Source organism: Aulonocara sp. 'chitande type north' Nkhata Bay, linkage group LG18 (assembly GCF_057382095.1).
Source record: "Aulonocara sp. 'chitande type north' Nkhata Bay isolate Kocher_YH1m ecotype deep benthic linkage group LG18, A_spYH_male_GT1.1, whole genome shotgun sequence".
NCBI classification, from domain to species: Eukaryota; Metazoa; Chordata; class Actinopteri; order Cichliformes; family Cichlidae; genus Aulonocara; species Aulonocara sp. 'chitande type north' Nkhata Bay.
This window is the reverse complement of record NC_141361.1, coordinates 16,953,672-16,978,054: the sequence shown is the minus strand read 5'-3', so window position 1 is coordinate 16,978,054 and position 24,383 is coordinate 16,953,672. Positions and strand designations below refer to the sequence as shown.

Below are 24,383 nucleotides of genomic sequence, written 5' to 3'. Positions count from 1 at the left end.
GAGTATGTGCTGTGGAATTGCAAGTGTATTGCATGAAACTACGAAGTACTGTAAAACAGTTTGCAGTGCAGAACATAGAAGACCAGCTTTACCTGCACATACTGGTGACGGATCTCCTTCACCCTGTCACTGTTTCGTTCAAATGGCACTTTATACAATTGCTTCATGTGGATTTCATTTTTCTTGAGTACTCTGTCAATTGTTGAAATTGAAACAGATTCAATATTGCCAAATACCGTGTAATTCTCTATGACAGCGCTTTGTATGTCTCTCAGCTTTATTGCATTGTTTGCAATGACCATTGCACAAATGGCTTCTTCTTGCTGTGGGGTAAAAAGGGGCCCTCTTCCGCCTCCGCGAGGTTATCTTACAATCCTATGTGGTGCAGAGTGAACTTTTTGTGAAATTGCAAATACAGTACAGTAACATGTGATGTGTCTGAGATGGCACAGTACAGTACAGTGTATTACTGTTTGCATACCTGTTTTCCCTACGGAATGTTTGAATGATTGAACTGACAGTAGTTCTTCCAATATTGGGTTGCACCCTTCGACCAGCCTCCTCCATGGTGAGGCCGTGATTGACAACATGGTCCACAATTGTAGCCCTTATTTCATTAGGAATCTGCCTATTTCTGCCTCTTCTCCCTCTTCCCCTTCCCCTTCCTCCCCGCATCCTCACCCCTCTTCCACGGTGCTGACCTTCCATTTTGTGTCACAGAAGTGTAGAAATGGTACACACTAGCTCCTGCGCAGTTTATATATGCTTGCCAATTGGGGATTCACAGGATTCATCCATAATTGACAGTGAACAAGTTGTTTGTCATTGGTTACAACTAAACTTTCACACGCCTCCTCATGAGTGACAGCTGTAATTCACCTGAGATCAATTGTTCAATTTCGGAGACATTTCCAGGAACAATGATACAGAAAGGTATAGGATTTGCTTGACAGATGGCCAATATTTGGCATGTGATAACTAGTTCAACAATTTTGTGTGTGATGACTCAAGCAATGGATGTATGACTATTAGTTTTATTGGGAACGACTATTCAGCATCCATAGGTATGATTACTTTTGACTGACATGACATAAGCAAATGGAAATGTCAGAAAGCAGCAGGGAAATGTATGGAAGCAACTGATTCATGTCCAAAATCATTTGAAGTTTGTTCAGAGAGAGGAGAAATTGCTACTATGATGTGCACAAATGACTGAGTGTTGTGGAGGTTGAACTAATAGTTATGAGAATTTCAATTCTGATCTGAGAAACGCACCAAAGCGACTGAGAAAAACTGTAATAAAAATCTTCAACCACAGAAAAAGAAACATTGTCTCTTTTTTTTCTTTTTTAAAATATTTTTTATTTTATTTTGGTGTTACAGAGTTAACGTTTAGAAATCTACTACAGGCAGTAGGACAAACACCTGTATCCAGTCAGTGGAACAACAGAGATGAGGTAAAAAGGCTACAAGTTACAAGTCACACAACACCATTTCAAAACATGTATTTCCGCAAATATATACTTTTAATTACTAATATGTACATAGCATAAAATAAATAATTATAAAAAAACATCGGCTTTTAGAAATTCATAAAAACACAGAACTAGTTTGTACAAAACTTTGGATTTAAAGACTTAACAAAAACAAATTAGAACGAACCAAATTATCCATACAGGCGATCACTCACAGAAAAAGTGTACTGTAACAGCTCTTTTAGTATGAATGCTGGTTGTTGCGTAGTTTGCTAAAAATGATCTAAAATGTGAAACTGGTTATGGCTGTTTATTGATATTTTCAGTCGTGACGTTATCGAATCCTGGGTGGGCATTTTTGAATTAAACGCGCACGCCTGAGACGTAGCATTACATTAGCTGTAAACATTAATGAGAAACTCTACACACTCCTCCACAGTGGAGGCGATCAGTGAAACGCACTTTTCATAAACTTTATGTAACTTTCTGTCTCAGCTTTCAGTAGTTTTATATTTTCCACGTAAGTAAAAAAAGAATTTTTATTTTGTATTTCTTCTCAAATTAAGAGAGCACAACGTGTTTCATCTTAGCCCTGGTGTTTTAGCATGACTACAAGGTAACAGATGACTAAAATAACATATTAAACTCTATTCTGGTCTATTTGGTTAAACTGTATGCAAAAATTAGTAAAACTTCACTTTTTTTTTTAACCCAAACTACTTATAATAGATTTCTTTCACAGAAAGAATCAATACATGCCAAAGAATACACATATTAAACAGACAGACGAGGACAAACTGTGTGTAAGGACCTAAACACGTACACATATTATCGTAGCAGCATTAAAACAAAGGAAGTATTGATAGTTTCAGTGATGCTGCTTGTTGTTTAGTTTGGGAACAAAAAGCCACGGCTGAGGATGATCGCATACACACGTTTTGGTCATCACATTACTGCAAATTACACTGCAATATTGAGAGCTTATAAAATACAGCTTTGTCTGCTTTCTTTTTTTGCTTTTTTAAATTACCATTTGTGCTGTGTTTACCAGGGAGTATGCTTCTATTTGATTAAATATTATATTATATGTGTATATGGGAATACACCTTTAATAAATAACAGCTTTCCCCACACCGAGTCACGTGGCACATCACTAATACTGTTAAGAATAAGGAGAACATGCTTCATATTCATCAATGGTACTGACTATCACAGCCTCATGCGGTGGATGGGGAGGCTCTTTTCTGGTCTTTGGTCATAACTCTTGATGGTTTTTTTGATCCAGGTGTTCTCTGGCCTTTCAGGAAATGTGCAGACTGCGTACTATATTCTCGTTTTGCCGACGCTTGTTGGATGTGGCTTCCTTTCTACTCGCGAATAAAATTAGTGGTTTAAAGCAGATATTAACTGGTTAGCTTAAGAGATTGAGAATGTAAACACATCACAGCAAACAACTACATTCACTCAGGTGCAAGTGCATTCTTACCCAAACATCAGTAACATATAACACTTTGTAAAAGAAACACTCACGCACACAATGATCGTGTTAGTGTTCAAAAATACGCAAATAAAGTAGTCATGTCGAGGAGGAGAAAACATGCTGTTGAGTGTCTGATCATGTGACCTGCTCACAACTCTTGTTACTTTTCACTGCAAAAACAAGCGATGATTACACACTGAAGGAAACGTTCACTTTCAACGAAATGCCTTTTTTTAATGTTTTTTTTTTTTTGCCTTGCAGATTTGAAAGCATTGGTAGTGCTGGACTATTCTTGATTAAAAGTAACTACACTGGGAAAAAAATCACCAATATGGTGTTTGTCAAGTTCTCCTTTCCTACATCAGGACACCTTTTTCATGCTCGGTAAGGATATCAACATTATTGCCATCATCACAACTATCCATCCATCAGGGTGACGTTCGTGGACTTTGACACCTACTCAGCTGTTTCAGTTAATTTAGGCAGAGACTCACTCTTTGTAGCATCAAAACAAAAACACGAGGCAGTTGTGTCTTTGTCTGCGCACATGTCACAGAGCTTTACAGTCTCTCTGGTCTTGCAGGTGGGAATCTGCATTTCTTCTTCAACCCAGTGAAGTCATTATGTTTTGGTGAGAAAAGACAAAAACCTCTCTATTTGCAGGTGTGCACATCGTACACCCTCACGCACTCTTGACAGCTGACATAGCAGCACCAGTGGAAAATACAGTGACACTTCTCCTTTCTTTTCTCAGTCCTCGTGTTGTGACCTCTGCCGCAGCACAAGAGGTCACACCCGTCTATGCCGTGGGACGTCAGGTTGCAGATGCGATCCCGAGTGCCAAAGGAGCCGGTCTCAGGATTGGGGTCACAGAAATTGGGTGAACTTTCATAATAAACCAGGTCGCGCTCTGTAGGGGGTTTGAAGTAGTTGTACTTGGGTCTCAGGGTCTCCACCCATCCACGGGACTCCTTATGTTTCTCAACCACCATCTCAGAAGCGCTGTCATACTTGTCCTTCATGTAGTCCCCAACAACTCGGAAGTCAGGCTGAGACCACCAGCATGTCTTGACCTCGCAGCTGCCAGAGAGTCCATGGCACTTACACTTCAGAAACATGTTGTCGTTGAGAGACTACAGATTAAAAAAAATAAAGTTTAGTTAATATAACTTTTAAAAGCAGAAGAACTGCTACCACAGACACAGCAAAAACATGAATAAGAGAACTAACCACTCTCCCTGCTTCATTGTTATGGCGGTTCATTGCTGAGCGTGCGTCAGGCCGATTCTCTCTTGCATCAGCAAACTCCCGGGACACCATGCTTCCAAACTCCAAATCCTCACTGCAGCCACCCCACTTCCAGCCCTCACCAGGGGGGCCTTTGTGACGTGTATCACATCCACAGATGTTGGCTGAACCCTCGGCGCAGGCACGGGTCACCGCAAACGCCACTCCCGCTGAGGCAATAGCGTGAACAAAAGCTGACTCTCGAGTGGCTGGAAAGACAAAGACAGACAAGCATCACTTGGATAATGTATCTCTTGAGTATTTCCAGAATTCAATTTATATTAAATTTAAATAAAAATGAATAAGAAAGATATAGCTTTAATACATAATATATAATATATACAATGTGTAAATTTAATAATATGTAAGATATGCTGGCAGCAAACATCTTCAACCAAACAAAACAAGAAAGCATCAAACAAACTAAGTAAACCTTTACTCCTGTCTGCTGCTTGTATTTGGGTTGTATCTACTATATCGCAACAGTGTGTGGGTTAATTTAACCAGACATCAATCGTCCTGTCTCTAAATAAGGCCAGCAAGGCCTCTACGTCTCTGTCTGACATAGCTAACTGATGAGTCAGAGGGATCAGGATCTTCCAGAGAGATGAGAGGAAGAGACGGGCCTGACAGGCCTATAATTAAGAGACTCAATTAAGCTTTTGAAAGGTTAGGAAACAGCCTCACACTGAGGGGACAGCTCATAGACACAACATGGAGATGGGTCTTTAGCGAACAGATATACCATTCCAAAAAGGGAAAGACTTTCCTTCTATCCTTTCCTTGTCAGCTGCTTTAACATGAATCATTAGACGGAGTGTTTGCTTTGAATATATGTACTTGTATGGTCTTGCAAAAACACAAGCAAAGACAAAGAAGGAGAAGAGACAGGATGAAGTGGAAACTTCAGGAGTAAACATGAACTGAACACACTAAAGATAAAAAAAAGAGTAAAAGAAATGGTTTAAGATCAATATTGAAATCTTGCGCTGTCTGCGTGAGATGTGTTTGAGTATGTGTTTGATAGAAACAGTGCACGTTTCTGTCTGAAGAACAAAAAATGATAAAGAAAGAAAGAAAAGAAAAAAAGTAAAGGCATATAAAGCTGAGGGGAGAACGAGCTCCTCCCTTACAGCAGGTTCCAACCAGTTCCAGGACTAAAGGGCATTAGAAACAATGATGCAAGAGAAAAGGTCTACTGGCATCCCTCACCACCCATTTCATTACCACTACTGTATACACACAAGGTTACTAATGTTCAAATACATTTGAACTAATGCTCTCCTTCCTCAAATCCCACTTTGTGAATCCAACACGTTTCTTTTTATTTGGTGTTGTTTCATTTTCGTGAAAAGTCAAAGTAGCCAAAGACTGCGCCATGAAGGAACTGTCTACAGTGATTAATTACACATCACCATGCTTCATCTAAAGCTGACTGAGCATGAGCTTTGTGTTTTCAGTTTGAGTGAATATCTAAGGTGTTTGGCTTACATTAAATCTGAAGTGACTTAGAAAACAGATTTAATTTCAAATGCCGAAAAAGGATTTTGGAACTAACATTTGTGTCTGAAAATATCTTTGAACATACTTCTGTGCTACTAAAAAGAGCGCACAGCCATCAGCATAGATATTCTGTGAACTTGTCATAGAATTATGTGAGGGGAGTGCAATGTTGTGGTAAAATAGTCAGTGGAGAAGGATTGAAGCACACGAAAAATATCCTGGCATTTCTGTGTGAAATAATAGATTTCTTATATAGTATTTACAATTTTCACAAGCTACTTTACAAGATCTTCACAAAGCCTGGTGTTATCAAATGAATAAGCATTCAAGAAAATGGAAATATCTCTAAAATTTTGAAGAGCTTTGCTGAAAATTTGCCCCATTTGCCCCACCTGCAAGCTTCTGATTCATCAGATTACCTTTTTTGTTGATATTGACTATAAACATACAACACATTCTAAATTTAGTTTCGATGGTATGGTATCACTGTTCGTGTGTGGCCCATTTATACATGACAGTAAAAACTCACTGGAAGGAACTAATGAAAACTTAATCAGAACAATCACCCATTTTTTTAAACGCGTGTTTTCATTTGGATTTAAATCCACCTCTGACAGCATTCACTGTACCTGGAAACTCCACCTGTGACATTAGCTCCACTGCTTTTCCTTAGTTTTATGACCAATTTGTGGTATTTCTTCTCAGACAATGCTTTTCCACCAAACTTTGCCAGACTCTGGCAGGCCAAGCGGTCCCTACAACCTGCTGGGGGGTTGAATCCCCTATTGTGTTGCCACTGTCACGCTGTGTTAGTCCCACAATAGCCCCAGATATTTTATATGAAATTTGCCCTGGCTAGTGATTAGTGGGGACCAAGTTAAGTCATAGCAACAGAGAACTATGCATTGGCTGGACCCTGCTTGTCGGCAGACAGGGAAATCCCTATTCAAATGGTTTAATAAAACAATCTAAAGGGCGTGTGAATGGGGAAAAGCACTTTTTCTCCTGCTTAATCTCATGGTTGCGAAGATATTGTGCTCTGAGCAGTGCCCAGCGGGGAGTGGGGCTAAGGTCCCCCCATCAACTCCATTTACCACATCCCTTCTTTCTTTCTTGCACAGAGTTAATGATATACTGGTGAGCCAGCTTCCCTCCCCCAGCATGGAGAGACATACGTCTCATGAAATGCAGGGACCTTTTGGCTCATCCTAAATAGTTACTCTTTCTCATCCTCAGGTCATAGGTCACAACCCACATCCCCTGGCCTTTTCCTGGTTAGTTTAGATGGAACTTAATAATTTAGATCAATTTAGGTATCTGTATTTCCTGGCAAACAAAGCATCCTGCCCAGTGCAAACGTGCCCACAGTGAATGAAGACAAGCTAGAGCTACAATAGTGTCAAACTTTTCAGTATCGCTAACAAATTACATAATAGGAATTTCCAGTGAACTTCATTATCTTCAAAAAGAAAAATGACGGTGCATTGACTTCCTGTACGGGTGTTAAGACTTGTGAAACTGTGACTGTCCACTTTTTATAGCAAAGAAACCTAATCCCATCACATGAGTCATAAACTGGAGACTGATTATACCCATATAGCATTCAGGTTTTCTGTAAATACCAAGAATGCCGAAATAGCTCTGGGATCGGCTCTGCAGACTGAGGAACACCTGTGCAGCTTTCTATTACCTTTCATCACAGGCAGATTCCAGTGGTGCATGTTTTGACACTTTAGTTAATGTAAATTAATGAGCACTGACGCAGACATAGCCTGGAGGCAGGGGTGTGGAGAAAAAAAGAGGTTTAGACCATGTGTAAGGAGAGAACATGATATAAGATATGCTTTTTTCTAAAGTAATAATACTCTTAGATGAGTGTTTGTGTGGTCAACTAATGTATGCTCACATTGAGTAAGAGCATTTTTATGTGCATATAGTTTAATGTAACCCATTAAACTTATCTTCAAAATGCACAACCTGTTCATTTCAATTGATTTTTTAGTTGTAGTTCAACTCCGTTTACTACATTGCCTTCTTTTTTGTAAAGGCTTTACTCCTTTAGTCCCTCTTAATCCACTTCTTTAAAACAAACTTCTAATGTTCTCAGTGGAGTTGAAGTGGACACGGGCAGTGATGCACTGAACTGACAGTAACTAAGCCTCTGTAGCAAATAAAGGTGCCTACTCTTCCTTTCAAATCTGGCAACAAAAAGGAAGGAGGAAACTGACTAACAAGAATCTGAATTTCAGACAAACTGACACCAGTGAGGACAATGGCCTGGTTGCATGGACAAACACTAGCATCAATCAAATCCAATGAAATGGAAGCTCTCTCCTACTAAGTCCTATCAAAGGCCTGTGAGCCCCTGAGCTACTCTCCTCAGCCTTTGACAAAGGCACTTAATCCAGCCACTTTGACCTCTCACATTATTAAGGGCCTGAGTGACCTTAATCCAATCAAAATGATTTACTAGAGCCCAGTAGCCGCCTTCTCTTTCCAGTCAGCACCCCTGCAATTTAGGCCTGGGAGGGGATGCAGAGGGAAAGACGTGGTGGCATTTTGCACCACAATAGCAGTGGGATTGAGAACCCCTATCGTTAGCCACCTACTTCAACTCCAGCCTCTTCTATCAACTGGCTCAAGAGTTTATTAAAAGCAATTGCCCTACGTGACCCCCGGCCCCCTTGTGTTTACATCAGTCTTCCGTAAACTAGATGACGAGTTTGGATCACGACCCTCAGCCACTGGGGCCTGCATGGATTCTTGATTTTAACTCATTTCAGAAATCAGGAAGAAGAATTCATCTATCCAATCAAAGTGTGAATCTGATGTTTTGGGAAACAGTCTCATTTGCTTTCCTGCTGGGAGATGGAATAAAGTAAAAAGATCACACTTATGTCTGCACACTAAATATTGCACTAGCCCCTCATTAATTACTAAGAAATATTTCACTCTTTAAAATTTTTATTATGATCAACTGCATTAACTATTAAATATACACATATATCATCTTTCTTTCTTTCTTGGTTTTATGGCTAGTTTTCTGGGCAATGGGGATTTCTCTTGCCTGAGCTCATGATTAGACACATGCCTGAAAAGTATCACTGCATAAGCTAAAATGTATTTTGGAAAACCTCTATGCTTCAGTTCAGTTCATCTCTTGGGTAAAGTACATCAGAAGAAAATACCAGCAATCACAGGGGATCCCCTCCTAAAGAAAACTCCAACAAGACAGAACTCACTCGACTTAGGCTAGTCGTGTACATCGTTGCATGCATGCAGACCCCCGAGACTTGTTCAGTCTAAAGTCTATTTAAACAAGGATTTGAATCAGCATAATGAATGATGCATGCTGGGAGTGCAGCTCTTCTAATGCAAATATAAGACAAAGGGAATATAGAATTGTTAATGGGAGAGTTAATCAGGAGAGAGACATGATAAGTCACTTTTATTGCTCTTTTTTTTCAGTCGGTTTAAAGAGCTAAATACTTCTAAGAACTTTGCAGAGATTAAGACATTCTCAAATACATATTCAAAGACAGTGGAGTCATCATAAGCTAATAATACTACTTTACTCTGGTCATCTTTTCCTGTCAAAGAAAGGCATAGTTTGTTTTTCTTTCTGCAAAAAGTGTTGCCTACTTTTTACTGATAAGTGGCATTTCTTCAAGAAAATATCTTTATAGACTTAAGGACTCTACAAATTGTTATTTTTTGACAGAAAAGTAGCAGGAAAGAAAACTCTGTGTGCTTTGTAACATTACCTTTATCTAACACTGGACCAAAAATGGCCAGACTGTCATTGATCGTGGTGCAGTTCCAGCGTCGGCCTCTGAACTGGTGCTGACACTCCTGGATGCCAATCTTCACCCCCTCAGCCACACTCGGCATGATTTCCACATAGTTCCGGCAGAAACGCAGCTGCTTGGGCACTAGGCCTGGTATGCTGCCACAAAGGATAGGTTGAGTGCCCAGTGATGAGTACTGGTGGCCGACTGCTAGTGACCTACAAGCAGAAAGGAAGTCGTGTTGTCAGTGCATTTGGATAATTATATCTTATCTGTCTGCATCTTTATCTACTGATATAACACCACTCAAGTGGGGGACTAATTTCCCTCCTGGTGCAGTGTAATTTTACGTCTGAGTACGTTTGATTGTGTGTGTTTATTTTTCTGTATCAGATGCTACCATTAGACATCCATTCTTTATCCCTTCAACTACCCTCTCTGCAGGCACCTGGCCTTTGTGTGTATTGAAATTGCAGCCCTGCAGTCTCAGAAGCAGGCAGTGTTTCTGTTTAAGATGAAAGTCCGTTATGCATCCAGAGGTCTTCATAGACCTTAAGCTGACAACTTGGAAAACTGCACCTTGTTATTAACTGTCCGCACACTTAACAGGCCTTCAGCTTAGGGTAATAAGAGTGCAAACCCTACGCTGAAACTTCAGAGAGTGTATTAAGAGTAACGCTGAACCTCCCCTCCTTTTTTCTTTTGAGGAAGGTATTCTGGGATACAACAAGTGCAAACTTGGTTCACTGATTACATCTCTCTCTCTCTCTCTCTCTTGCTCTCTTTGTGCCTGTATTGCTTTCTCTTTGTCTTTATTTTCTGTGTCCTCTCAATTAAGACTTTTAGCAGGTAGTAATCACAGATATTGGATATCCATTTTATGAATGACCCATTTTTAAGAAGGACTTAAAAAGACACTGCAGGGTGCTTGCATGGCCATGTTTTGGAATTTCCGCATTGCACAAAAGGCATACTGATTTATGCCATTTTGTTTAAAATTTTATATAGTTTTCTTAGAATTCTAATCAAGCAGTGCAAAAAGTGTTGGAGGCTGATTCGATTTGTCTTTAGCCTAAAAACAGCAAAGCTCTGCCCCTCAATGACTTAAAAAACAGATTTCCAAAGCAAATCAAATATTTACTTCCGGCTTCTAATTCTTCTCTTCTACCAATATAAAAGCAGTTAACAGGTTTGAATTTGGATTCTGAACTCTCCATTTAAATACATTTGATTATATATATATATCTATAAAAATTAATAAATTGGCCGGGATAAGCTGGATAGAAGCATGGATGGAAAACAGATGGATGAAAATGATATTTTTTCTTTTAATGCATGAATAACTGGCCTGCAGTAATTGCCTTCTATGGTAAATTATCAAATCAGCACTTTGACTCTTTCATAATGGCACAGAACAGCCAAATTACTGAATAGCACAGTTCCTGTTATCTTTGGCAAATACCTTTTGGAGTAGCTACAAAGTAGCTTGCTGGCAATCAAGACAAGCCCTTAATTTACATCAACTGTCTATTAAGGACTGAACGCTGGAAGGAGTGTTCAGTTTGTCATCCCCTGGGCGATGCTGGAGTCATAATGGTTAATGTAGATTCTCTATAAATGCAGCTTAAGAGCAGGTGTGCAGTGTTTTGCTTTGCAGTTAGCTCACTATCTGCTGACCTGTTCACTGCTGTTCAAGGACTAATCGCTGATCAAAACAAGATTACCAAATTCCTGACTTTGGCCCTCAGGCAGGGTTTTTTTTAACCTGAAGAAAAGAAAGAGCCTCACAGTCAAATGACCCCACATGTTGACGGTTTCTGATGGCTTTCATCGTACCAACCTTTAATACCTCAATTAGGTTTTACATTCAAAGGTTGATTTTCAGCTCTCTGTAATTATTAAGGATGTCTGCCAGGTGTCAAAGGTGCTCCTGAGCCATGAACTGACCCAATGAGTTACTCCTGTTATTTCTCCCAAGAAAACATCAAAGCAATGAGTCACATTGGTTTCAACAGAATTTCTTGCCTAATTTCTACAGACTACACCAGCCTAATTCATCATAAATGAGACAGCCAGTAAGTGAGCAATGGCATGCTAAAAACCTCTTCAGAACATATCGCATTTATCTGCCTTTTGTCTGCTACAAACAACAATACACAAGGCAGTTTCCTACTACAATTGACCTCTTTTTTACTGGTGAAAGTTCATCAGCCAAAGAGAACTGGTACAGATGTTCAGGTTAGGAGCAGAGCTCTCTTTTTTTTAATGGATTTGAAGGGAGTTGTCAGTTGTAGCTCTTTCTCTGTCTCTTCTTGAACCTGCATTCAAATTTTTTTGGCAAGTGTGCATCTCAACAGCAGGTAATCATGAAGGTCAGTGGCAATATCATCTTGGGAAAACCAGCAACTTTAAAGGTCCTTGTACTCACACCAATGAGGGTCAGCAGAGGTATTTCTGCCCTGTCACTGTCTTGAACTGTACCCCACAAGCTCAATGTGAGTCAGTGTGCTTAGGCTGCTTGGCTCAAGAGTCTCCATGCCTGTCTCATTGGGGCTGAGTAATCCCTGCCACCTCTTTTCTGTGTTAGGAAATGGCCCGTGAGAGGCGGCGGGGCATGTTTCACCATGGATGATTTATGATTTTTTAAGAAGTTATTGCACAAAAGACTGTGTTGTTGGATACTAATTCCAACAACTATTTTAAAATACCTGCTGTATTATTTAGATTTTAGGTATTTATTGAGTCTTGGCAACTTTAATCTCTTTAATTCTTTCTAAAAAAAAAGAAATCCACTGATTTTCTCCTGCTTTGCAGAGATGTTGCACATGTGATGTTTAGTACAACTAATGAGGAAACACAGGATTCACTCATGCTCTTAAGGCTATTGTTTTCAAAGGAGCACCTTAGTGATAACTGTTACAGATAAATTAAGCAAAATATATACGATGTATATGACTTTTTGCCTCAGTACAAAGTTTCCCCCACTCATCTAAGTTTATCCAGTACAGGTTTAATGCATATTTCAGCAAGCCCAAGCAGGGTGCCTTAGAATTACCACTTTACTTGTGGGCCCTGAGGCCTTGGAGCCGACTTTGACATCAAGAGAATATGTTTGGGAAAAGGAATGTGCGGCAAGCTTTCACCTCCAGGTATTTATCTTCTAAGGTGGGGTGGACCAGTGAAGAAGGTGGTGGGGTGGCGGGTGCAGCCAGGCTATGTCATGGCAGGTCGAGAATAGACAGACATGAACCTGTCTTAGTGCAGAGCCGTATCACCAAGAACGACTGCGGTGCAGGGGTTGAGAGTGATGCAGCTCCCATGGCTGCTTGAAGGCAAGCTTCTGTCAGCAAAACATCGTAAGCTGCTTTTCACAGAAGGTCTAGATCATAGATGGCTGGCATGCTGTTAGCAAACGGAAAGACAATGCAGGCATGCTAAGTGCAATCCCAAAGGAACCACATTATTTGACTTGGGATGAGTTGCCATGAGGCAGAAAAATCACTCAAGTAATCTTTCAAGTTAAAAAAAAGTTCAGCATTGTGTCAGGAATGAAAGAACTGAAAAGTGATTTCATGAGTTACTTTTGCACTTAGACATTATTTGTATAGGCGGGAGTGATGCAGCAAAATTTGCTTCCATTATGTTTACCCCTGTTGTTAGACCCTTCAATCACTGGCACCCTCCAAAATCAAACAATCAACACAGAAGTTAGCTCTGGGCTTGCTGCAGGGTTTCAGCTATGACAGAATGGAAAACTGTTCTTCCATTGTGTCATTCATAACAAGCTCCACAAAAAAAAGAAGAAAGAAAACTCTTATGAAGGGTGAATTTCAAGGTTTTCCCTGGCTGTGTTTACCAAAGTACCAAGAAAAAAAATGCAAAACTTTATCTTGCACTGGCATCAAATAAATAAAGTAAACCAAACATTCAATTACACTGGAAAAAAAAAAAAAAAAAAAGTAGTTTGTGCAGTCCCCCCATCGCTCCATCCAGAGGGCCCACTTTTATATCAGGATTTCCTTCCAGCTGAGCATGTAATTAGTTTCTCATCAGTCTTACCACCAGGGGACCCATTAAGAAAAGTAGATTAAGCGTCCTCCAAATATTGAATGATTTATTAGAAATCAGGCAGAAATATATATATATATATATATATATATATATATATATATATATGTATATATATATATATATATATATATATATATATATATATATATATATATATATATATATATATATATATATATTTATTTCTGTGCTTTGATAACAGCTAAGACTGATGGATGAAGCTGAAATATTACAAAACAGCACAACATACCAAAATACAATAATCCTGTAGTTTTTTTTAAACTAATTACACTATCGTAATTTTAACGCAGCTCTGCTCTGCTTCATTAATGTCAGCGTCACGCATTTGGTTCTTTTTGGCATTTACATGGCAGAAAGACTGAAAACATGAAGTCGGGAGCTAAGTGCAAAAATGACAACACATGGCAACATACAATGACAACATCACCATCACCACGCGCGCGCGCGCACACAGACACACGCACACACTGGACGCACGAGCACACATAGACACACGCTTCCAAGCACATAAAGTTTGCACCTGCTGCATTCTGGAGATCAAAATTGCTCCCGATTTGCAAAGTTGTACGTTTCGTTCATCTCTTGCGTTTACAATTCAGCCCATCCTTTCGCCTGTATACTTTCGGTTTCCATGGGTTACTAAATGTCATTTTAATGACCCGATTAGAAAGTCACACTGTGCATGTCTTATAATATTATAAAAAGTAACGTTAAAAGATCACCGTCACCACACGCTAAAGCTCTGCAGCTGACAGACAAGCAGTCACAACTATAACAACTCAAAATTACAGGTCATCCACAATCCCCGCATGTTTTTTAATGTGTCACTTCTTGTCCGGGAAATAATGAAAATTAAACTTACCACCAGATAGGATAGCTTGCCATGACATGCGTAAGCCCACAGAGCAACAGGAAACATCCAAGGTATATCATCCTTAAAGTTTCGTAAAACATCTCAAGCAGAATGCCTACATGCGCACTCATCCGCGTACGGATTTTAACCGAAGTGCTAAGAAAAAAAAAAGAAAAACAAAAGACGAAAACGAAGCTGCACTGGCAATTTTTTATTTCTCTTCTCCAAAAGAAAAAAAATGAAAGAAGAAAAATCAGAGGCAACTCTCTCTTTCGCGAGTGCTCGTGGCAGAACTCTCAGAGCCAAATATTAAAAGTTAAAAGCCGCTTGCTTTTTTTTTTTTTTTTTTTTTTTTTTTTTTTAGGACCCAATCAGCAGGTATTGCCAAAGGGGGAATTCTGATGATATGTTCCCTCTGTTGCCATGTCAGGGAGCTTGAACTCAAACACCAGAATGAGCTAATTTTAAGATGTGTTTTAGTGCTCACTGAGAATTGCTCGGCATTAGCATGCAGCGTGTGTGTGATATATAATGTTGTTTAAAGGAGAGAGGGAGGGTCTGAAGGTTTTTAAATAGACATCGGAACCCCTGTGGATTGCGTAGCTATAACAACCTGTCCGGATTTCACTCCCTGGCTTGAAGCTTCTAAAATGCAGAAATAAATATGTGTGAATTGCTTCAGACCACAATTAAGCCTCTCCAGTCCTTTATGTGCGCCTCTTTGTCATGAATGTAAAATTAGAGGTTTGGAAGTGCTTCTAACAAGCTGAAGGGTTGGCTTAATTTAATAAATCTGGCCATAATAAAAAAAATAGCAAAAACAAAATTTTATTTAAATTCCCTACAAATAAACAGCTAATATCTTTTTATATAGTTTAAAATCTGAAAAATATATAAAACCTCAGGATTTCTGTCAGCAGCATATAGTTTCTGAAATTGTAAAATGTGAAAACGATGCTCTAATTGTATTATTTATTTATTTTCTATTTCTATTTTATCAGCCGATAAATTAGGCGCACCTTGGCGTTTAAAAGCCACTGATTAGCAACATTTTCTTTTATTCTCAAAAGGTATTACCTCATCCACTTCTAATGCTACACACTTAAGAATATTACTATCTGTATGATGAGCTGTCAGATTGCCATTCCAACGAAAATATCCGATAAAATTGGCCGCAACACTGACTCTAAAAAGCTGACTGTCGGTTTTTCCCTTCTCAGTGTCAAGTGGCTGTTGATAGCTGATATGAGGTGGACCGGTCTTTTATCTACAGGCAGTGATGCTTGTCGTTGGAGTTAAAAAAGGAAGAAAGGAAAAAGCTGCCTGTTGTGCAATATCAGAGGCTGGTGACGCGATACAGAGGGGGGAACAAATTCACTACTTCAAGTTTTAGTTAAGTTCAGTCACTTCAGTGTTTTAGTCAGCACCTGTCGTTGCTATGAAGATGATCGTAACTACGAGAGTAGTGAGTTCAGTTTCAGTAAACATCCACATGCATTATTATTGCTTTTTTTGGAATTTGGGGGGAATTTGTTCAACAACAGGAAAAATTAAAAAACTGGATTAATGTACGGCAGCTTCAGCTGCAGCAGCATCAACACATGCCCAGCCATGGATTGTTTGATAGCTGTGACTACCCTGTACAGAAAATACGCTTGCACAAAGTGAAGGTTTTATTTGCTTTACTGCACAAATGCAGCTGTTCCATGTGCGTCTTGCACACTTTCTTACGGTCTCCACACCGTCATACTTGGTCTCCTGCAAAATAAGTATACCCGGTGCGTTCATTTTGCCGTTCCCTGGCCGGTTCAGTGACTCGTTAATTGGCTACATAGTGGCCACTCAGCTTTGCCTGCCATTATTTTCAAATTTCCTCACGTTGCTGGCAAACCGAAGGCGCAGAAGGCTGAAAGCCAGCGCAGAACGAAAAAAACACCTTTAATGGGGTCGAAGACTAGATGTTACCGCCATCTAGTTGACATCGTTGTACATTGCAAGTCAAGCAAAGGGTAATCACATCTTTTCAAATAAAACTAACTTTACAACATCAACTGCAATACCATTATCACGGAGCACTAAGATTCAGTACAAACTTTAAAGCTCTTACTCACCACTGCACGTTAGGTTGGATTGTCTGCATTGTCGCGTCATAGACCCAAGCACTGGTTTATTCCTATTTAGAAGGCTATTCTTGGTTTGTTCCCATCTTAATTACAGACTTATATTCAATAAGTGTGGGAATTTATTGTCTTATATACCCAAGAGTTATTCCTTCTATCTGCTACAATGAATTTGGAAAAACAGCCTTAAGATTTGCACCTAGCTCCTTCCTCCTGGAATCATCTAAAACTAAAGGAGCGAGTCTCACTTGATGAATGTAAGGCAGCTTTAAATGACTTGAATGCAGTTAAGTCTGTAAATGTTTTGCCTGAATATGATCATTAGACAATTACTTTTACTAAAGTATTCATTCTTTACTGACACTGAAGTTTATACAGTTTCTGCGTTTTGGGTTTTTTTTGTTCTTTTTACTCCTTGCCTGGACTTAACTGGTGTATGGATTTGTATGTATATGTGCTATTATAGTTAAAACAGGAATGATGCCACAGAAGAAGTAGTTTTTTTAAATTTATTATTATTTTTTATTTTAAGTACCGCATGTACTTGCTTACAACACATGTACTACAGGAGAACTTTCTCATGTTAAGTAAAAATCTCAAACAAGAGCAGAGGATATATTTCCCCACAGTAACTGAAGATTGCTATTTCCTTGGACATTAATCAAAATCGGATTATTACTATTATCATGTTGTTATTATGTATCATTAGTCATAATAGTAGCAGCATTAGTCTACAGTATGTATTCACTAGTCACTTTGTTATGTTCAACCACTCATTAATGCAACTTTGCAAGCAACTGTGTGCATGTAGACACGGACAAGTTGACCTGCTGAAGCTCAAACCTAGCATCAAAATGGTGAAGAAAGGTGATCTTACTGATTTCGTTGTTGTTGCCAGGCTGTCTGGTTTCAGTATTTCTGAAACTGGTGATCTACTGGGATTTTTCTTAAACACAGTTGGCATAAACACCAAGACAGCACAGATAAATCCAGCCCTGCATCAAGGGTTCAGGCTGGTGGTGGTGCAATGGTCTGGAGGATATTTTCTTGGCAAACTTTAAGCCCCTTAGTACAAAGTGAACACAGTTTAAACACCACAGCCTCAAATGACCTCCACAGTCTCCAGATGTCAGTCCAATAAAACACCTCTGGGAAGTGGTGGAAAATGAAATTCATGTCATGGATGTACAGCCAACAATCTGCAGCAACTGTGTGATGTCATCACATCAATATAGAACATCTCTGAGGTATGATTGCAGCACCTTATTGAATCTATGCCTTGAAGAATTAAAGCAGTTCTTAAAGCAAAACGATGGCAAACTGTCAGATAAATGTTGCGGATCCTACTGTCGTTGCTGCTTTAAATAACTCATCTACTATTACCATAAATATAAATTGTTTGCTAATAAATAAATAAAACCAAACACTAAATAAAAATGAGAAATGCACTGTACAGTCAGTGGGTTTTAGGCAACCGCAGAGGTGGAAATCTGGAATTTGGAGCAGCTATGGACTGAGTCAGTAGCTGTCAGCACTGGTACTGAGGCCAAGCCAGTGAATGTTAAATACATGAGAAAAATGTGATGCCTGCTAAGCTTATGGCACCTGAATATAGAAGACTTACCAGGAAGTGGAAATAGCTCCTTAAAGATTTGAGTGCAAACATGTTGTTATTTCTACATAGTCACACGATCAACATGTCTTCTTATAATAACCGGCTCACTAACAAAACGTAAATGAGGTTGTGTTCAGTTTCTTTTCTCCATCTTTCACAGCTCTACTTCATTCCCTGCAGCCCATCTAGTCAGGTTTTCCCCCGGAGCGAGCAGAAGGACATCAGGGCACCTCTGTGTGCCCATGGTGACCTCACTCTGATGGTGATGACATTTAGAAAAGCACCCTTAGAAGGGAGTCGTGTCTGACAAGTGAGTCTTGTCATTGCTCTGCATCATCGGCCTCCCCCTGTTTGACAAAACACAGCCACGCTAACATCATGCCATAGAAAAATATCTGAACTAATCACATTTTCATTACTTCACTCAATTTTCCACAAATATTTTCCTGGTGTAACATGAAGCTGTTAATGCTAATTCTTACACTAAAGTGTTTACATAAGATGTAACAAATACAACAAGGATTTAAAGGATTTTAAGGATTTAATGCAGCTACTGCACTCAACTAGGTCTGTGCTACGTGAAAATGCAAAAGCACCACTAGATGTCACCGCTGTAGTGGAATTGTGATCCGCTCTTCTATCACTGCTGAGCTTTTAATAGAAAAAAAATCTAAATTTGAAGCGTGTATGCACACATTTTGGTTGCTTTTGTAAAGATCTGAAATTTAAAAAAGGCAAGGACTTTTATATCTCTAAGGAAGGGAGGTTGATGTCAAGCAATATAAAAGAAGATAAAATCAAAGATAAATCTATTCAATAAAGTTAGATTAAAAAAAACCCCAATTGGTTGGAAATGCAGTAACAGATAACAAATACAAGTTAAACGTCAGGAAATAAAGAGCTATGTAGCTGCGTCGTTGACATTATTGAATATTTCTATCAAATCAGACTTGATCTGTGGTGGTTCACTTTGATAATGTTTTCTGATTGTTCTGGCGAGCACAGAAGAAAACAAACAAAACAGATGTAAGCTGAGCATTTGCGACAGCCTGCACTGATCTCTCTCATCATCATCATCTGTTGTGCTGTGTCGCAACCACAAATGCTCTTTCCTGTAAATGATCATTAAAAACAATACCACATGTTTGCTGTGTGCTGCCTCAATAAGATGTGACACGCCCCACGAGCTCACACCTGGAAACAACTCATCACTTTCCCTTGTGCTTCTCTGACGATCTCCAGACATGGGAAACAAAGCTAAGGCTCTGCCCCTGCTTTGACTTTATCTTCAGGATGGGCATTACCACAGGCGTTGACGTTTCTATCTGCCCCGCTTGCCTCTTGGCAATACAGGGTGTAAAAAGCCTCCTGATAAGGGAAATCAGGAACTTCAAACTCATGTTGACGTCACATTTGCTGTGTTTAACTACACACCTAAAGCACGTCATTTATTGTAATATGGCATCTTAGCCGATCAGTAGAATGGAGGGCCAAGCAGATGCAACGAAAAGATTAAAGACATTTTTGAAAGGATAAACTAATAGAAGCAAACATGAGTGAGAATACTGTGTGTTATAGCCTTCAGTCACCAGATCTCAACCTAGAAGCCAGTTATAAATATAGTGAGGGAGGAATCTGCTTTGCAAATTGGAGAAAAATTGGACAAGTAACTTCAAATGAATTCAAATTACTCTAGTTATCAGATGTCACCCAGAAAGTTCATGCTGCAAAGTTTGAGGATTTTGACTGAGTGTAGAGTCACAAATCTAAAACTAACTGCTTAGTTTATCTAAAAGACATTATTAGAGCTTCAAAGAGAAGTCCTTTAGAGAAGTATTAGCATAAAAGGGAAACATATCTAATACTAAAATTGCCTAAAAGACAAAAACACATCGGTGAAAGGGGTACTAGAGGATATACAGGGTTCTGTTACACACATATGTAGACATAGAGTTAAAGTCAAGCTGAATTTGATCTAAATGTAATAAAACAACTCCCTAGGAGGTCACGATCTGAAACCTTGAGAAGCAAATAGATGATTGTCTCTCTGTGTGGGTCAAAGCAAGTCTAAATCAGTCTTTGGTGGAGGTCTTTGGTCATAAGATTTTTCCTCAGAGTGACTCAGATAATTGTCTTAGTGGTGAAGTCACACATTAGGGCAGTGAGATGAAGCTCTGGGGGCCAGAAAGCACGAAGAGACAAAACAGCTTTCGTTACAGGAACAGCCTTGCATGTCATATCAGGGAGCAGTGCTTTTTATCAGCTGCTGAGAAAACGACAAAGTCTTCATTTCTCCTCTGTCTTCTTGATCTTCTTCACTCATCTTTTCCCACACATTGACACTTTTTCCTGGGGTCATCCCAGGTTGCAATCAGCAGAGGGGGAGACTTGCACCGGCTGCAGCTGCTCGGCTGGACTCTGTCTTGTTTCATTAATGCTAAGCAAAGCAGATCATACCGTTCCATCAACAACACCTGCCGGTCAGGACCGCGACCCATTCACTATACATTTACCATCCCGTCTGTCTATGTACAGCAACCTGTAGTTTCCTGGCACAGAACTGCTGACATGTCTTGGCTTTTACTGTTGAGACTGCTTTGTGTCATTCTAGGTGCTCTCTTCAGTCGAATGAAGTCAACCTAGATGAATAGCAATGCTTGTTCAAGGGCAAATAGAAAACTGCAATTCTGCAAACACCTCTCAGGCTGGGTGTTTCACACGTGGCTGGAAAACCATGAGGTGGATTGTTTCAAGCTGCTTGGGCAATAGCAGCCTGCGGTCTGATATTAATGTTATTGTTTACAAGAAAGCATAATGTAGGCTTGCGTGAGCAAAACTGTTTTAATACAGCTGTTACATAACAAATTTGTTATACAATGAAACAATCCAAAATATGCCTTTTGGAAGGAAAGTATCCATTATGCAGTTGCATGGCAGCAGTGGCTTAGATGTGCATACTTAAACATTTTCAGGCCACAACACGCTCGCATACAATTTGGTTCAGGTGTGTCATAACACTTCACTAGAAAATGTGCATGGATGATAGGTTAACTGCCACAAATGAAGGACTGGGATTAAGTTCCACAACAGAGAGAGCAGCTACTGTTTTGTTTTTGCACAAGAAATCCAAGAGTGAGAATTAGACAACAATCATGGTGTCTCCTAAATTAAGAGCGGCGTGTTTTTTAGTGGGGCTTTTTGCTCCTTTATTTTTTAACTTGCAAAAAAAATCTTCCTAGTGGAAGAAAAACATGTTAAATGTATTGATCAGTAATCCCCAAACTGTTGCTGTCTCGGATGCGATTGGAGGTTTCCAGAGCTCTCGTGATAGCCCACGAAGACGGACTCTTCCTGTATGTATCCTGAATGCTGAGAACTGCTGCAGATGGTGCGCCGGTTGCCTGAAACAGCAGAGTGGCGCAGACGCACCGTCAGCCTCCAAACCTAAGCCACAAATTATGTCTGGTACATGGAAAAGATCATGTGGCCCTGCAGCGGAGTAGAGGTGGTGAGAACAAGGAGTTTGGTGGTAACTGGGTTGGGATTGGACGGATACGATTTACATTCCTCTCCAGGGATGTGATATCAAGACAAGGTCAGACCAAGGCTAATACACAAGTCTCCGAGGAGAGGGAGGAGGAATCTAATCTTTGCTCTTTACTCAAAATGACATTTTATATAGAATGCAAAACCATATTTCTGCGTGAACTTTGCATACCTTTTACGAGATGCAATCTGCCTTGAATTAAGCTAATTGCCTACATCTTTCTAGATCACCTCCTATTGTCTAATTTGCCTTGTATACCCTGTTTCTTAAAATATGTGCCGTAACACTGAGATGTTTTGAATGCATTCGCCTTCTCAAGGAAATACCCCAGACTCGATTTACATCCTACACTACATTCCAACTTATTTCAATGGTCAGACTAACCTCAAAGCCCAAAGGGAACTTCATTGTAATTGCAAAGAAATGTAACACTGCAGTCTAACACTCTAATCTGAAATGAGTATTCTGGTCACACTTGGAGCTGAAACAAAGTTGGTGGAATTTTTTTGTGTGCTTTTGTTTCTTTTTCTGCATTGTATTACTTGTCTTAATCTATTAAAAAAATGCATTTAGTTCCCTTATATGCATGTTTTCCTCTGAGAGAAGGTCTGTGAAGCAGGAGGAGGCCTAGCTACGGGATCTGCAACAGCAAAGAGAGGAATATTCCAGACAACCTGAAGAGATTAGGGTCTATTACCAAACAAATTTCTACTACCACCTACAACACTTATGACAGCCTTCAGTTCAACTCTCATAGGAGCTTTAGGGGGTAAAAAGAAAGTAAGAAAGAAAAAGAAAAAGAAAAAGCACACGCTTTTGTCCTCATAGCGGTGTTCCCTCGACGCCAGAATGAAACAAGCTCTGTTTTCTCGGTTGCTCGGTCTGAGAAGAGGGGGCGAGCATGTTTTAAGAAGGGTGTGGGAATCAATTATCCCACTCAAGAGACATGCAGGACCAGTGGGTATTGCTTGGGATTAGTGTCCATTCTTGTCATGTACTGACAAACCCTCCCGCTGATCTCCTTAACACCAGGTGTTATTAAGAAGCAAGGCCCTTACAGGGGGCCTATAGGCTTTTGAATAACTGCCCTTTAGGAAGGACTGACAAGCTTATAATGATGAAAAAAAAGCGCATTCCTGTGCTTTCATGTGCTCACCTGTGCGAATTTTCAGATTATATTGAGCACTGTCCAAACTGAAAGGGAAATCATGCAAAAAATAAACTTGCAAGAACTACAGCTTGAGCTGTCTTGATTAACCTGCTTTGACAAAGTGACTAGAAATATGCATTCAGATGGGCAGTAAGATGAGAAGATCTTTTAATCTTTATATTCAGCATCGCCTAAATAAAAAGGGTGGAAACAGGGAGGTATATTTTAAATACAACACAATCTCCTTCTCTTTCTGAAGCTTTAGCTGATTGCAAAAACTAGAGTATAAAAACATCAACACGTAGTTTTATTGTGGACTGTGGTGGTGTTCTTCCAACACATAAATCAATGTAAAATGTCAAACTACCTTGATTTTTCTATGGATTGTTAAACCAATATGTGATATTTAGAGGTGCTGGTAGGTGGATTTAAATTTTTTTTTTTAACCTTTGGTCAGCCAAATGTAAGCTAAGCTTGTATTCTGTTCAGCTAAGGTAACCAGCTGCATATTCTCCTAGAAAGCTAATAAGCATTTAACTCAAAATACCAAAGTTCTGCTCATAAATACTTTTCCACACTAGTTCAGTCAGTGCTTAAAACCTCTGAACGAAAGATTAATTGCACAAAAAATTTGAAAGATTAATAACTGCTGATGTGTCTTTTTGGGGAGTGATCAGCACAGATCCAATATCACCCAGAGCGTGCAATTATAATTTTAAAACTTGCTGGCTTTAATCTTTAATTTGAGGTGCTGTTGTGTTTACACACAGTAAGTAGAAAGTTGGCTCGGTGAAGTCACTTGGCCCATCTGCGCTGAATGCTCTGGATATTGTTTGAGATTGGGAATGAATAGACTTCATCTTGAATCCTGGCAGGAGTGCTCCCCAGGTGTAGCTGAGCAAAACCTGGACTCGTCCCAAGTTCAGATCCCTCTCTCTGTTTACGTGCCAAAAATCAAGGTGTGTGTGGACACAAAAGATGTTAGTTGGTAGCTGAGCGATTGAAAGGTGTTTACACAGGAGTTAAGAAGGGTTGTCCCTGCCTAAAGATATTCTCAGCTGGCAAACAGTAAGTGGATATTATTTACAAATCAAGAGGTCAGCTATGTCAACCAGTGCTGCTTCTCACTCCCACTGTAATTGCACTGATTGTGTAGAAATCTATGAACGCTGTTGTTTTATCAGCCGGGTGTTTCTGGGAAAAATAAATAACAACCTAATTGTGTATCATCAGAGGATAAAATGTGCATTCATTAAATAAAGCTTTGCAGTTGTATATGTTCATGGGCCATATATGTTCTACAAGCATACATGTTTCAAACACCAGTGAGGCAGAGGTGATCGCATGTTAAAGAAGGCATTCTGTGACAATAACCAAAACTTTTGGTAATCTCAAAATCTTGAGCAATCGGTGCGTAGGAAGAGTAAATATTTTTCAGGAGCAGGCCTGCCAAAAGGTTCACATTACTTCCTT

At 39.6% G+C, this 24,383-nt stretch overlaps 1 protein-coding gene across 1 annotated transcript; it reads right to left on the bottom strand.

The window, feature by feature from the left end:
* Positions 1-1,380: 1,380 nt before the first annotated feature.
* On the bottom strand, positions 1,381-15,069 carry wnt3a (wingless-type MMTV integration site family, member 3A). The gene is made up of 4 exons (XM_086271353.1): positions 14,488-15,069; positions 9,510-9,751; positions 4,186-4,451; positions 1,381-4,088 (listed from the first exon to the last, which is right to left on the bottom strand). Exons 1-4 carry the CDS (start codon positions 14,607-14,609, stop codon positions 3,609-3,611), a joined length of 1,110 nt encoding a protein of 369 aa, XP_086127479.1. The 5' UTR covers positions 14,610-15,069; the 3' UTR covers positions 1,381-3,608.
* Between the last annotated feature and the right edge of the window lie 9,314 nt (positions 15,070-24,383).